This window comes from Crassostrea angulata, chromosome 2 (genome assembly GCF_025612915.1).
Source record: "Crassostrea angulata isolate pt1a10 chromosome 2, ASM2561291v2, whole genome shotgun sequence".
Taxonomy (NCBI): Eukaryota; Metazoa; Mollusca; class Bivalvia; order Ostreida; family Ostreidae; genus Magallana; species Magallana angulata.
The window spans coordinates 55,500,891-55,517,785 of record NC_069112.1 but is presented as its reverse complement, the minus strand read 5'-3'; the positions used below and the strand labels follow the sequence as shown (position 1 = coordinate 55,517,785).

The 16,895-nt window shown below is 33.4% G+C and overlaps 1 protein-coding gene across 1 annotated transcript in view; it reads left to right on the top strand.

The window, feature by feature from the left end:
- The first annotated feature begins 2,879 nt into the window (after positions 1–2,879).
- The window catches only part of LOC128174517 (multiple epidermal growth factor-like domains protein 10), a 28,153-nt gene continuing 14,137 nt past the window's right edge, over positions 2,880–16,895 (top strand). Inside the window, exons 1-9 of the mRNA XM_052840054.1 lie at positions 2,880–2,892; positions 3,056–3,235; positions 3,487–3,741; positions 4,203–4,340; positions 8,632–8,769; positions 10,021–10,158; positions 11,581–11,718; positions 16,124–16,261; positions 16,621–16,848. Of these exons, the coding sequence (XP_052696014.1) occupies positions 2,880–2,892; positions 3,056–3,235; positions 3,487–3,741; positions 4,203–4,340; positions 8,632–8,769; positions 10,021–10,158; positions 11,581–11,718; positions 16,124–16,261; positions 16,621–16,848 (1,366 nt within the window). The remainder of the gene's footprint in view (positions 2,893–3,055; positions 3,236–3,486; positions 3,742–4,202; positions 4,341–8,631; positions 8,770–10,020; positions 10,159–11,580; positions 11,719–16,123; positions 16,262–16,620; positions 16,849–16,895) is intronic.

The window sequence follows — 16,895 nt, the reverse complement described above, 5'->3', positions numbered from 1 at the left end:
CATCTGACTGAGCTAGCTACCCCCCCCCCCCCATTACTATAGACTGTTAACATGTTAATAATCGATGTCAGGATATTAATCATAACTTGTAAATATGAATCCTCTGTTAACAGTTACAATCTCGATGGCTCAGAGAAAACAAATGAGCGAAACTTTTAGTGTACATGTACTTACTGTAAAGCGGTAACATGCAATCAATCAATTTTCAGCATGCTCGGTCATTTCACACACCGCTCCCAATATCCGAGTCGATCTCCAAACATAAACTTGATGTGTGCTTCATCAGCGGCCCAAGAGGCCTGCCCCTGCAATCTCCACACTTTCACATGTCTAACGGATGTCTAATTCAACTTTTGACAACTGTACCTTTAACTTTGAGAAGTAAACAGTGAAGACGCGAACCAGCGTCTAAACATCAAATTCAAATATGACCGCCACCCCTCGTTTCCTTCTAATCTGGGTCAGCTGTTACTAAGGATGTTGTGCCAATGCGCGGGTAGTTTAAATGTCATTTACGGTTCAAACAAAAGCATGAAAATGGTAGGGAGAGTTAGTTTTGTTTTAAGTATTAAATTATAAGGAATGGATTTAATTTTGACGTATGTTATACAATATAACATAATCTGGGACAGTTTACGCTTTTTTATAAACCACTTTGCGTTTTGTGAAGCGTAAACTGCCCCAAGTTATGTTATATTGTATAACATACGTCAAAATTAAATCCATTCCTTAATTATCTCATTTGAGATATAACGAGAAAACTTATTCAGAAATGTCATATGTATGTATATTAGATAACACAAAACACATGTGACAAGTCAAATATTCCGGAATAATATAACTAAATATTTGAAACGATTTTGTGTTTAAATTGTGTCATGTAGTCAAGCTATTGTATAAGAAACTATACAGAGATTCAAGTGGAGAGTGTATTAAGCATCAGTCATGACAAAACCTTTAATCATTCATGTAGCTGATTGCTAGCTAAAGGTAAAATAAGGGTTGCTAAAAAGCTTAGGTTTATTTGTACAAAAGTTAAAAACATGTTTTTACATTTTTTAAACTGAGAACAACGTCTCGCACAATACAGGGATAATGACTGAACATAAAGCAATAGGGGGTTAAGATAGAGTTATCTCTCTTGGAATTTTGAACCACCACATATAATATTCGCCCCCGTTTTATTTTCGCCTCTTTCGCCCTCGGTGTCAACGGGCAAATTTAAGACTTGGCGAATTACGATGTTTCAAACTATCTCTCTTAAGGTAGTACAAAACAGATAAGCAAAATATTTCCTATAATTCAATTTTTCTGAAATGTTTATATTTTTTCTTTGGAAATAAATATGTAAAATTGGAAGAAAAAAACAATCCGGTGTGTGACCACATTGCCCCTAACAGACCATTTGAATCTTCTTTCAGTGTGGTGTAAAATGAAATAGTCATTGTTATAATTTCCTATGCCATTAAGTTTTTTTGCAAGATATTACAAATCTTTGTGCTGCTATTTTTACAGGAGACCTTTTTATTACTTAAAGATACTGAAATAAATTCTAACTTGTAACTTATGATAATTTCTGATGCAATACAATGTAAAACTAGCGCTTTCGAAATCTCTTTTAAGACGAAAATTTAAAGCACTTAACTGTCTCTAAAAAGAAAATGTATCATTTAAATTTGAATAAATTTAACAGTATGATTGTCACGACACTGTAATTAAAATATGTCAAACTAAAGAAGATTTAACCATTGGTTTTAAATTAGTTAAGGTTAAAGTATATTTGAGGGAGGTAAAAATTGATAAAAATCCTAGATGACGTCATCATATTTGACCTTTGACCTATTGATATGACCTTGAAATTTTTTTAACATAAAGCCAAAGAATTGATTTTGGGTTTTTTAAAATTCAGGTCTTTATTTTGAAAAGAACACAAGTTACGCATTTTTAAATGATATAAGGCTAAAATGCAAAAACAAAAAAATCATTTAAACATCATCCACATGTATGTTTCAAAATCATCAAAATACGTTGCACCTCAATTTTTTTCGGCCTTGAGTAATTGATGGGTATGATTTATATATTTTTAAGATAATGGATTGAAAAATGTTTTACATAATATTAAGTGACTGTCATTATTTTGTTTATTTGAAAAAAATGTTTCAAATAGATAATTTCAGGGGTGTTTTGTATTACCTTAAACACATCTATGTCTGGGCGAATTCAAGAGGAGCTAAAACTGTTTGCAAGAGTAGAAGAGCGAAATTACACAGTGCGAAAATTACCCTGTATACAGAATTTTTTTTTTTTTAATTTTGTATTTTCCTTGGGTCACCCGATAAACATTCTTCTAAATATGCTACATTTGCATATGCCGCTTTTTTATTATAATTTTTCACACTCATAACACTCATAGAATCTTCTTATCTGTTGATTTATTCGTCCAATATAGAAACTAATTTTAAAATTTTAAAATAAATTTTGTCAAAGGTAATGTTAATAAGTTATGCCTAAAAATATCAATAGTTCACATGTACATTGTGTTCATGTTAAAGTTTACAATAATTCCATTCATCTGTATTCATTAACAAAACCAGGGTTACAAAACACGACAAAACTCAAGGTAACCGAAGCCATATGATTAGTAATGTGATAATCTTCATACAGAATGTGTCATTTATTCACCCTCGTGTGAAAAATTATAATTGTATATTTTTCTATAATGCAACGTATAAAAGTGCCTTTAAAAATACTACAGTAATTGGCAATGGTCGTTTTCAGTTGCACAGGCATAAAATTCATAAGAATTGCATGTTATATGAATACATTTCTGTAGTTTACAATCTCATCAAAATCCCGGAAATTGAGATCAGAAAGCCAGGATGCCTGACTCAAGTACAGAATTTTAGTGAAGGAAGAAGATATCATATTTAAAATAATTTCAAGCAGAATACAAAATCACAAAACATTTTTAAACGGCGCATCTTTTTTAACTGATAATTATATAATTATATAATCTGTAAATCATATTTATTTGGGTTAAATTTTTATTCAACAGAAAACTTGGCACTAAATAAACCAGCTCATGAAGAGTACCCATACTATAATGTTAATACTGACGCCAGCAAGGCTGTTGATGGACTTAAGACTATTCTGTTTGGTCTTGGAGGACAATGTTCAATGTCAGCCCAAAATCAACGTACATCCACCTGGTGGGTAAATCTGACCCGTACCCGCAGTATCCACGATATCCGGATCTATTACAGGACAGACAATGTACATTGGGGTATATTCCTAAAATTGTCAGATAAATTAAATTATTTATAAATAAAGGAACATGTAAGGGCGATGTGTTGGTTGTGTGGTTTAAAATGCCTGTAACATTAGCGCTGTACATCCATTTTGTTCCATGTATTTTTCTCTATATAAAAGCATAGAGAATTTACAAAATTCTCGATGATTGTAATAAAATACTGTTGATTATTTTAGATGCATCAAACGGATATACGTCGAGGTTTCTTGGATTTTCTATATACGTCTCAAACACAACAAACAAGTCGGAGGGAAAACTTTGCTACAAAGACAACAACTTCACAAGAAGCACGATACCAGCTGTCTTTAACACCACTTGCTTTGTACATGGTCAATACGTCATCTACTACAACGAGAGACTAGCAAACGTGACCTATCCTAGTGGATATTCTTACTTTGCCTATAACGACCTCTGTGAAGTAGAAGTCTATGGTAAACAATTTAATATATTCTAGCTTGTCTGTAATATCTGCCTGTCTATCACTAATAGTTTTATCCTAAACTCAAGTAATACACTCGAAATGTGTGAGGTTTTCTGGAAAAAAAATAAAAAGGCGTTCTCTTTTATCACAAAAAACATTTTCGATTTTTTTAAAATACATTTATGCTTTTGATAATCCCTTTTTTTTATTTATTTGACTTACATACTAAAGCAGGTGACTAATATATAAAAAAAAATTGACGTGTTTGCTTCTTAAAAATTTCAATAGCAAACTCATTGTGACCTTGATATGAGAAAAGTGTCAAAAAAGCTTCCCCTTGCCAATATATTCGGTCGATAATTAAAATACAAACATAACTGTTGTTTTTAATTCAGAGAACTATTCAACTTTACTCATACCCTGTGATTATTTAAATCAAACATTACTTCATATTAAATCATAATTTTGTAGGATGTCCTACACCTGGCTTTTATGGTATCAATTGCACCATTCCCTGTCCTGACGCCAACTGTGGATACTGTCACATCGAGACGGGCACCTGTCAGGGGGGATGTAAACCTGGATACAAAGGACACCAGTGTGAATTGGGTACTCATTTAAAATTAAAGTCTCTGAAAACGTTTTCTAAGTTAGTTGTTATGTTCAATTATTATTATCAATTTTAAGGGTTTTCATATACATGTATCAGTCATCATCGTCATCATCATCATCATTCTATCATCCCCATCATCAAAGAAATCAGCATCTTTTTTTAATTTTCTTTGCAATATATTGTCATCGTTTTTGTAGTCAATGCTTTTGTTTTGAACTTCACATAAATATTTTCCTTAATCAGTGCATATGTTTAGTTACGACAAACAAACCAATGCATAACTTAGGATTATATCAGCACTTTTCAAGTAAAGGAACGTTTAAACTTTTTTTATTCAAACATTTTGCGTTTATCTCCGTACAATTTTCTCTCCTTGATTTTAATAAAGCTATAATGAGCCACTAAGTTGCCAGCAATTCAGACTGTATAAATACATCACATGGATCTTCATTTCAACTCCCAAACTGATCACACTACCCTTTGAATTATTTTTACCTTAGAATGTGGCAATAGAAAATACGGAGACGGATGCCAAAGGAATTGTGGGAATTGTTTAAATAGAGCGCAATGTGACCACGTAATTGGAACTTGCTTACGGTTACAATTTTTTTTATCGAAAAAGGCGCATCTTTTTACTCATCAGCATCCGGTGTTCACATCCATGAGTAAACATGTGGAAAATTTAAAAAAAATTATTCAAGCAGTTTTGCTAAAAACACACATTTATAATAACATCTACAATGTATTTTCTGCTTTACTTCTTTAAAAAATCGACTATAGTTCATACAGTTTTAAACTGATTAGCCATCGAGTAAAACAACGTTCAAGTACGAGTACGCGCATTCGTTTTACTTTTAACAGTTGCTTTCAAATGTATTGTTTAGTTAATTAACTTAATTAATTATAATAGAAAAGTTCTACTTCGTTTCATACGAACACATTGACCCGCTTATGCAAGTTATGCTATTTTTCTGGAATGCTACATGTAGCTATACCGTACCTTCATATACCCACATGAGAAACAAAAGAAAGCCTTTTTTGTTTTGTTTACAAGAATCGGAAATTATGTTACAAAATACCGTGTAAGGGGTTTATATGTAAACCATTATGAAAATGCACAACTTTTCAAAACTTTCCTAAATAAGATCGCATTTGTACAAGTGCCGGATGATGTGGCGCACCCATTATACAGAGGTCACATCAAGTTCCTTGGGACGACTATTGCTTGTACAATTGTATTACACATGTTCCATCTATTCAGCAGATAAACTATCCCAATTTTTGTCATATCCATTCCTATCATTTTGACCTTTATTTAAGATGGCAATTGATAGAAATTGAAATCAATAAATAGTTCAGAATTTAAACATCAAAGAGATAAAAAATTTTTTTACCAAAAATTCATTTTTATAAAAGCTTATCGTAATAAGTCTGAATTATTTTTTGTTTCTTAGTGTTTCGTTCTATTAAGCATAGCATAGACGCACATTCTCATTGCTGGAGATTTGGTTTTTTGAGGCTAGATATTATGCAAATCTTCCTTACCTAAACCAAACCGTTCAATAATGCAGTGCACTCTGATATTAGAATAGATATGAAATAGATATTGACGAGATAAATGTTTATTAAATTTATGCACGGAAAACATTCGAAAGCCCTTGTTTATTGATAATGAATTTTGCACGCATTAATTTTCATCAATTGGAACCCCCCCTTTTCAAAATTGCTGGATCCGCCTCTGTACTAGTATGCCGAAAGCAGTTCTGTATGAAATACTATAAAACAGTTTTGATGTCCGTTATAGGGCCGAGAACTATGATATTTTTTGATACAGAAGTGTTTGAGGCATACATTGTAGTTTGACACTAACTACCCAAAATCACTCCATTGGATATCATTGTTGATTCCTGAGACAGTCCGATTTTAAAGAATAACAGTATTATTTAGAAGCTCTCTAATATATCGGACTGTCACAAGTAAAAATTTTGACTGCTGGAACAATAGAATGACATTACAGCAGTGTTTTAATGTTCATTAACTAAATGAAAAAAGAATATCGATTTCTTGAAAAATATTTAGTTAATTATTCCTTATAAATGCCATAACGTCTATTCATTTACATTTCATTTTTTCTAGTGATGTCTTTTGAGAATTGTTCCAAGTGATAAGCTATCCGTAAATGTCTTGAGAATTAAGATCATATTTCAGAGAGAGAGAGAGAGAGAGAGAGAGAGAGAGAGAGAGAGAGAGAGAGAGAGAGAGAGAGAGAGAGAGAGAGAGAAAGAGAGAGAGAGAGAAAATATGTGGGTTTACTATTTTGAAGCGAAGATAGGTTAAAATGAACATTTTTATTTAAAACATCAAGCAGTAGCACATAAATAATGTTGTAAAATTGTCTTGAAAAGTCGAATTCATAGCAAGCATGTAGAATTTGTGTTATCATATATATAGATTTGTAATGAACCCGGCCGTAAATCCATTTTTTTTCAGAGGGTAGGGAAGGGGGGGGGGGTGAATGGAAACAAATACTGTTTTAAATCTCTCTGTACTCATCGTTGTTTTGTTTTTTTAAGAAAGGGCCCGGCAATCTGAATTTTTTTTATATGCCATGCAAGAAAAACTTTAATTAGATTTAATACGCATAAAATAATCAAAGATAATTTCAATCGACAATTTTATAGGCAAAAGTAAGTCACCGATGTACACACATTTAGGGTGTTTTTGTTAAATTTTATTGGACAAATGATCAACAAAGACATCGCAATTAGGATTAGGATTAGACTTCTATATATCGCACATGCTGATAATGTATTCTAAGCTGTGTATACCAAAAGCCGTCTTCATCAAAACGGACACAATCGATCTTTTAAGAAAGGAGTGTAACTGCATGTAACGGTTCACCGGAAATACATTAAATTGACCACGCGACGAATCAACACTGATCAACAGGTGGCTGATAAAGAAAAGACGTATGCATTGGCAAAATGTTTTTATGCAAGGGACGATGGCTTAATATTCAATTACAGCTGTACTTAGGAATTAATCAAGTTTTTTGACGGAATAAGTTAAGTTTATCATATATGTAGGCCTTCTTTTTTACACGTGATGTCGACTGTCTCTCTCCCGCAGTATTCAGGAACACGTACTTGTGTAAAAAAAAAAATCGCTTGCATCTTTCCTTTCGTTTAATGCATTTCACCGTTTGACAAAAAACCCACAACTAGCTACTTATACATGCTATCGGTTATTCCACATAAAGGTATAGGGATATATATTTACTTACGTACGTACAATGTTAACTTTGCCAATTTAATTTTTTTCTGTTTGTTAGCAATGTTCATGTATCTCATATTCTACTGCAATTGAATAATACCGTGGTACATAGAAATAATGCTTTTTAAAAATGCAGACTTTACTGGTAAATTCTATTGGCAAAATACTGAAAGAACTCAAGATTCCCTGTACAGATTCAACTGACGTCGCTAACGTCAAACTATGATGCATTGATGATGCACGTTGTAAGCATGAATCCACAGTATAAAATTACTAGATAAAACATGTTAAAGTTCAGTTTATATGCATTTCTTCCTCAAATATTTAATAAAATGATGATTTTGTAAATAATCACAAATAATTCTTTATCATTATTAATTAAATTCTGCTATTTAAATAAAAAAGGAAGCAAATAATTACCCTAAAATAGAGTGGTCTGTTTTATTTTCTGTTAACCAAAATTTTCAAAATTTATAGAATACACATTGGCCACACTTGAGTACCTCTACGAAATTTTGCAGGCAGAAGCATTTATGCAATATCTCTCAGTTTTAAAAGTTTCAAAGAGGTACTCAAGTGTGGCCACATTCAAATTTGGGAAATACTGCAGTAAAATCTACAATTTTCAGCTATTTTTAACGATCATAGTATGTTTGATGATGCGCATGTGCTAAACGGTGGGGCCGAAGTGAAAAAAAATCATATGCATAGATGTAGAATATTGTGCCCTACATTATAAGTAATTACAATTTGTATTGTTTCAAACTTGAGTTTTGTGAAAATTTTAAGGCACATTTTGATGCTTCGTGGCTCTAGCTCTTTATCCTTATGAGTTTAAGACAAGTTTATTTGTTGAAGATATATATTAAATGATATATTTATCTGGCATGTTTTTGTAGTATAATGCGGCGTTAATTTAAAAGAAATGCTCCGAATTTTCGTAATGTAATACAGTCCTATTTTTTGTTTGTATATCTCTAAGTCAATTGATACATTATTTTAATATAAATGTAGAGTGTGATGGTAATTTGTACGGTGAAAACTGCAGCAAGTCTTGTGGCAACTGTAAAAACAATCAACAATGTCATTACATTAATGGATCTTGTATGAATGGATGTGAAAATGGATACCAGGGCTTAAGATGCGACAAAGGTATTTCACAAGAAAGAATTTGGCGTAAGGGTAAAACTGAAAGCTTTTAGAATTGGTGGATTAGAAATTTAATAATATCAGGGTTATTGCACTACATTAGTTATCTCATCACAGATATACAAACACAATTGAATTGTGCTAAACAAAGAACTTCAGTTGTTGAGTATCGTGAGCGGCATGTCACACATTTGTATTTGTATATAAATGGTTTGTTTTTGTTTTCTTTGTTGTTGTTGTTTTTTTTTGTTTTTGTTTTTTTTTGGGGGGGGCTGCTCTATTGTTGATTTTTCTTAATTATATATGTTTAAAACCGCATAAAACACAAGAACCGTTTATTTATATTGTATATTCTATGTTTTATATATATATATTGAAATAATATGTTTTGAATAAGTTTCTTTAAGCTATATTCTCTCTCTCTCTCTCTCTCTCTCTCTCTCTCTCTCTCTCTGTGCAAAGCTTGGAAGAATTAATTAGAAAAGGCATCCGGCTGAACAATATGTGTTTAAAATAGCTTCGAAGAAATGCAGTTACTAAAATCTTCAGGTCATTTAACAACCTCCTTCTAAAGGGCTAAAAAGGATAAAATAGATATATTTTGATATTTTGAATTTATTTGACTCATTTGATTTAATGGGATGACTACTTGCCAAACAATACTTCTAACTATACATGACTATGAACGTAGGTGTGATTTGGATTTCTTTCAAAAATTAATGGCAGATTAAGATTCCCTTTATGAAAAATTTTAAATATGGCTGTGGTGTCTTAGATAGCCAGAACTCCTGATGCCCAATCCTATTATGTTTTTTTTTCATATTCAAATATCTTGAAAATTTGAATTATCTATTTTATGTTCATATGTCGCCTTTCAATCTATTATTTCGGGGGGGGGGGGGGGGGGGTCAAATGAATTCAGCGACGAGTGGTTTTTTTTATTGAGTTTTAAAACAAGATTACGCAATTTTGAATGAACTACTATGCAATGCAAAGGTATGCAAAGGCTGCAAATCAACGAACTGAGGATGATTTTTCACCGCATGTTGAAAATTCTACGCACTGCTCATTTTATAGCAGACAGACATGTTATTGTAAATAGTTAATAGTCGCTCTGACGCTTTGTGGACTTTAGAAGCATGAGACAGAAAAAAACGAGAAAGACAGAAAGATGTTGCTAGCCTTTACTACCCATTATGCATAATGACACATCAAAAGATACAGGCTTTCAGTACTTCGATTCTTTGATTGTAGAATGTGACAATGGAACATACGGGAGCGAATGCGATAGAACATGTGGACATTGCGTGAACAAGACGCACTGTTACCACGTGAACGGGACCTGCTTTGAGGGATGTGATCCGGGATATAGAGGTTCTCGGTGTCGTCGAGGTAAGCTGTACACTCCTGAGGATGTTTAACAACATGTACGCTTTGATCAGTATAACAAAAGATCTGTTGACAGTCTACGTAGAATTCGTTTAAATGACAAAAAAAAAAGAAATTATTCAGGAAAAAAACAAGCATTACTTTTCTTGTATGCTTGATACATTTTGTTTTTTATGCTATAGTATATAATTGCATAGCATCAAGCGGATGATACTCGCTATTTTAGACGTTTGCTTTGTCTATTCCCGCTGCCTTTTAACGTTTTTATTCAATTATGTCAGGTAATATTACACATATTTTAATTACAAAAAATGAATTGAATGATACAGTTTAATATCAACAGTCTTGGCCTAAGAGACAAGAGCGATTATTTCCAAAGCTCCTAAGAGTAGAGTTATTGTTTTATAAAATTCTGACCAAAAGTTACATAGACAAGAGTTAGTGCAGAGAACCTGTTCTTTAATCCGGAATCAAGAAAATCATATTTTCAGCAATATAGTTCTAAGTTCTTACATGTAATCACAAAAGGTGAAGTAAAACAAATTGACGATTCAACCAGTCTGAACATTGTGATGCTGACCGGGTCAGTTTGTCTTACATAAAATGTGTTAATCGTTTACGTCACAATGAATAAATTCGTCTAATCTCGCAGAAATAAAAAGAGCTGACGGGCTGTGCCACATTAATAACTGGTGGCTACTTTTAAAACATTACACTTGCATTTGTAGTGAAGGCAATACAAAGTAATTGTTGACTGGGTATAAAGGGAAACTATAATTTGTTGGACCTGACGACATAAATAGAAATCATATTTGCCCGCATGCTCAGTCAATAGCTGTATATTTTTTTAACTGAACTCATTTGATTATAGTAATTAATTTAATGATATATCAACAAGCAACAAAGTTTTTTTCATCCTCTACAAACATCATAATTATTCAATATAACAGTTTATACTCCATTATTGTGATTGACTTTGGCCGATCACAGTTGTGTCCATATGAGGTTTCTGGCAAGTTTTACAATTTGCGCACGCATTGCGCTTTGCACTTCTTAAATTACCGTGCAATGACAATCTCATATAAATCTTAAATTACATGTAGATGACATAAACCGTTATTCTAATGTGTTTGTCTTGAGAATAAAACGTTTATACAGTCAGATACATAATTTTCCAAGTTCCGTTTTTCCTTACATACATACATACCTTGCGTAAGAATATCAATTGGAAGTACAATTCGTTTACTAAAAGTAAAGCTAATTCATGCCTTGCTTTTTCAGAAACAAATAAAACGGTGCGACATATCTTATTCATCGTGACTATTGCCTGCACCCTAATGTTTTGGCATTACATTGATAAGGCTGTCAAATGATATAACATGCCGATCATTCCTTTGAAATGAATACTTGTATTTTTAATCTTAGAATGTAACAATAATAAATATGGAGACGGATGCCAAACAAACTGTGGACATTGTTTGAACATGAGTCAGTGTCACCATATAAATGGAACTTGTTTTGACGGCTGCGATCCTGGATATGAAGGCCAAAAGTGTAATCAGGGTACGTAACTATAACCATGTGCTGGTATTGCTTTTCTTTTAGGCCATTAATCCTTATATTTAACTTTTGCATATTGTTATAAAACTCTCTTCTTGATTATTTACGAGTTAATTATATCAAAATACATATTCATAAAATGTTTTTTTTTATCATTTAAAAGTAAGCACTTTCATTTTGTATACATAATGTAGAAAAGAGTTTCTATAAATGATCAAAGAAAGCTTAACAAGGTGGTCAGTTTTATGTTAATTTAACAGCTATGAGTAGTTATACCAAGATTACATTCATCTGTTCGTCAGTATTTTTTTCTCGTTCATACATGTAGTTTCAATACCGATTTACTATAATTTTATCAAACCTGGCAAAAAGCTTTCTGCTTTTCACTCTTGCAGCCATTTTCATTTCAAGGTATAAAAAAACCAGTAAAATAGTTTATCTTATGGATTAAAGTTCTTTTCAAAAACCAAATTTAATTTATAAACCACGTTGTCATGAATTAGGCAATTCCAAGTTTTTTCTATGTTTAGCGTCCGCGGATGGATTGGTTTTCAGATGTAAAAATTTAAAAAAAAAAAACCCACTATGGTTGTTCATAAAATTCGATCGTGTTTTCGTATACCGGGCTCGGGATCGCATTTTTAAATCGGGATCGGAAATCAAATATTTATAAACAACATTCAAAATGCAAGATGTCAGTTCTACTATTATGCAGGGAATTTATTTGTCTTTTATTTATTATATGAAGTTTAAATTTGTGCCAAAGTATGGATTTTTTTTATTATATTATTTGTTATTTTTGTTACAAAATGAGGAAAATACTTCAAAATATATACTAAAATTTTTTTTGTTGAACTTTTAAAGTTGTGGGTTTTTTTCTAAGGTTTGTGTTTTTTCCTGATAGAAAGTTAGGTTTTTGAGTTTTGGGTGGACGCTTAACAAAGAAAACACTTGCAATGGCCTTATCAAAATTGTGTATGAATCATTTTGGTACTAAGTATATTGAGTATCATCAAACAAAAATGTTATGATCCTTTCGAGGGTTTTACTGACAATATTGAAATATATAAAATTTAAGTTTAAATGTTTATTTTTAGTATTTTATAAGAATACAATATAACGGTAAGTTGAAATAGAGATTCCACAAATTTAAGAGTGTTGTGTCGGCCATAAGCGATGTTTTGAAAGTGTTTAGTGGTTTGGGGTTGTATTAGGTTACATTATCTACTTCTTCACCAATAATTACTTAACCAGTTCAGATCAAACTTAGCACAACGCAGCTACGAATAAAGAATAAAAAAAAAATTGATGTTTAGTATGTGTTGTTATCAAGATTTTGATCAGTAATTTGGCTGCAAACCTGAAACGTTTCATAAACATCATGATATAAAAGATAAAACTCACTTTGGTTCTAAAATTTAGGACCAATAAAAGATTCGTTATTTATTTTGATATGTACAAAGTACAACATAAATGTATGCTCTTAATAAACTTCTGAAAAAACTGTTGTGAGAAATTATTAGATAGAGGTGATTCAGATTTGTCCATTTTTAGCTCACCTGAGCTGAAAGCTCAAGTGAGCTATTCTGATCACATTTTGTCTGTCGTCCGTCTGTCCGTCCGTCTGTCCGTTTGTCTGTCTGTCCGTCCGTCTGTCCGTAAACTTTTCACATTTTCAACATCTTCTCAAGAACTACTGTGCCAATTTCAACCAAACTTGGCACAAATCATCCTTAGGCAAAGGGGATTCAAAGTTGAGAAAATTAAGGGTCACACCCGTTTTCACGGGGAGATAATTAGAAATTAATGAAAAATTTCGAGAAATTTTCAAAAATCTTCTTCTCAGAAACTAATCAGCCAGGAAAGCTGAAACTTGTGTGAAAGCATCCTCTGGTAGTGTAGATTCAAAGTTGTGAAATTCATGACCCCCGGGGGTAGGGTGGGGCCACAATTGGGGCTCGAAGTTTTACACAGGAGTATATAGAGTAAATCTTTAAAAATCTTGTTCTCAGAAACTAATCGGCCAGGAAAGCTGAAACTTGTGTGGAAGCATCCTCAGGTAGTGGAAATTCAAAGTTGTGAAATTCATGACCCCCGGGGGTAGGATGGGGCCACAATGGGGGGTCAAAGTTTTACATAGGAGTATATAGAGTAAATCTTTTAAAATCTTGTTCTCAGAAACTTATCTGCCAGCAAAGCTGAAACTTGTGTGGAAGCATCCTTAGGTAGTGTAGATTCAAAGTTGTGAAAATCATGACCCCCGGAGATAGGGTGGGGCCACAATAGGGGCTCGAAGTTTTACATAGGAATATATAGAGTAAATCTTTAAAAAATCTTCTTCTCAGAAACTAATCAGCCAGGAAAGCTGAAACTTGTGTGGAATTATCCCCAGGTAGAGTAGATTCAAAGTTGTGAAAATCATGACCCCTAGGGGTAGGGTGGGGCCACAATGGGGGGTCAAAGTTTTACATAGGAGTATATAGAGTTAATCTTTAAAAATCTTCTTCTCAAAAACTAATCAGCCAGGAAAGCTGAAACTGGTGTGAAAGCATCCCCATGTAATGTAAATTCCAAGTTGTGAAATTCATGACCCCCGGGGGTAGGGTGGGGCCAGAATGGGGGTCGAAGTTTTACATAGGAATATATAGAGATAATCTTTTAAAATCTTCTTCTCAGACACTAATCAGCCAGGAAAGCTGAAACTTGTGTGGAAGCATCCTCAGGTAGTGTAGATTCAAAGTTGTGAAAATCATGACCCCTGGGGGTAGGGTGGGGCCACCATAGGGGGTTGAAATTTTACATAGGAATATATAGAGTAAATCTTTAAAAATCTTCTTCTCAGAAACTAATCAGCCAGGAAAGCTGAAACTTGTGTGGAAGCATCCTCAGGTAGTGTAGATTCAAAGTTGTAAAAATCATGATCCCTGGGGGTAGGTTGGGGCCACAATGGGGGGGGGGGGGGTCGAAGTTTTACATAGGAATATATAGAGTAAATCTTTAAAAATCTTCTTCTCAGAAACTAATCAGCCAGGAAAGCTGAAACTTGTGTGGAAGCATCCTCAGGTAGTGGAAATTCAAAATTGTGAAAATCATGACCCCTGGGGGTAAGGTGGGGCCAGAATGGGGGTCAAAGTTTTACATAGGAATATATAGAGATAATCTTGTAAAATCTTCTTCTCAGACACTAATCAGCTAGGAAAGCTGAAATTTGTGTGGAAGCATCCTCAGGTAGTGAAGATTCAAAGTTGTGAAAATCATGACCCCTGGGGGTAGGGTGGGGCCACCATAGGGGGTTGAAGTTTTACATAGGAATATATAGAGTAAATATTTAAAAATCTTCTCAGAAACTAATCAGCCAGGAAAGCTGAAACTTGTGTGGAAGCATCCTCAGGTAGTGTAGATTCAAAGTTGTAAAATTCATGATCCCTGGGGGTAGGTTGAGGCTACAATGGGGGGGGGGGTCGAAGTTTTACATAGGAATATATAGAGTAAATATTTAAAAATCTTCTTCTCAGAAACTAATCAGCCAGGAAAGCTGAAACTTGTGTGGAAGCATCCTCAGGTAGTGGAAATTCAAAATTGTGAAAATCATGACCCCTGGGGGTAAGGTGGGGCCACAATGGGGGTCAAAGTTTTACATAGGAATATATAGAGTAAATCTTTAAAAATCTTCTTCTCAGACACTAATCAGCCAGGAAAGCTGAAACTTGTGTTGAAGTACCCTCAGGTAGTGTATATTCAAAGTTGTGAAAATCATGAACCCCGGGGGTAGGGTGGGGCCACATTGGGGGGATGTTAAAGTTTTACATAGGAATATATAGAGTAAATCTTTTAAAATCTTCCCAGAAACTAATCAGCCAGATGATTCTTTATAATTGATAAGACTTTGGCTCCAGGACAATTCTTCGGCCTCACAAGAAGGTTCAGAGTTCGATGTAGCTTTATAACCCATATATAAACAATTATTAAGGATCTTTTTGAGAACTGCAATACTCATAATGTGATATGACTATAAAATCAGCCTGTTAGAAAAGGGACGAATGATTATAAACATAAGAATATCCAGGGGGAAAAATGGATTTTATTTATACAGGATCTACATGTTTTATTGTACATTGCCCAGATAGATTGTATTATGACTCCATTAAGCTGATTTTATCATACCTATTGTTCCTCAGGTGAGCGATGTGGCCCATGAGCCTCTTGTTTTTTTATTGACTGCGAAAATTGAGTATAATTGTACGTAGAGGATAATATTTTAGTATACGTAGTAAATAGGTTAATATATATCTTTTTATAATAAGGTTGTGTTGCTTTTAAGAATGATGTAATCATTGTGTTTAAAATATTTTCTTTCAACACCTCTACGCACCAATTGCTTTATACTTTCATTTTCTTTTCGTTATAGAATGTCGGGATAGAACATACGGTAACCGATGCCAAAGGAAATGTGGACATTGTTTGAACAGCTCCCAATGTGACCACGTTAACGGATCTTGTTTACAGGGATGTAAAGCGGGTTATGGAGGACGCACATGTAACCTAGGTTGTATTTAAGTTACTTGCCACCTTGTACTAAGTTCCAAATACGAACATTGTAAAATAGATTCCAAATCTTCTTAGAGATATTAATATATAAAACTGCGTATCATACGATTTAAGGAGAGTAATGTGGAAATGTGCGTAACCTAGTTAATCAGAGAAATCGTGTCTGATGGTTGTTGTTTTTTCGTCTAGGTTAATTTTTAAATTTTTGTATGATGCATAATAACAATGTTGTTTTATTTTGGAAATTTACAAAAAGCATTCTTAATACTTCTGTGATACGAGATAAGAGTTCAACATTTGTGAGACACTTCTTTTCGCTAAAAGGCTCAAATAGTGATGATCTAAATAATTTTACAGTTAACTTGGCTCTACGCAAACCAGCATATGAGGAGAACATATACAGACATGCTAACGTTAGTGCCGGCAATGTTGTGGATGGACGCAAATCAAACTTGAAAGGTTTAGGAGGAGAGTGTTCAATATCAGCTGAGAAACAACGCACCGCTACCTGGTGGGTTAATCTAGAGAGCATCTATAGCATCCATAACATTCGTATCTATTACAGGACCGAGAATTTAGCCTGGGGTACGTACCAATACATCAGTAATATTTTTAAAATCGTAATTAATTTG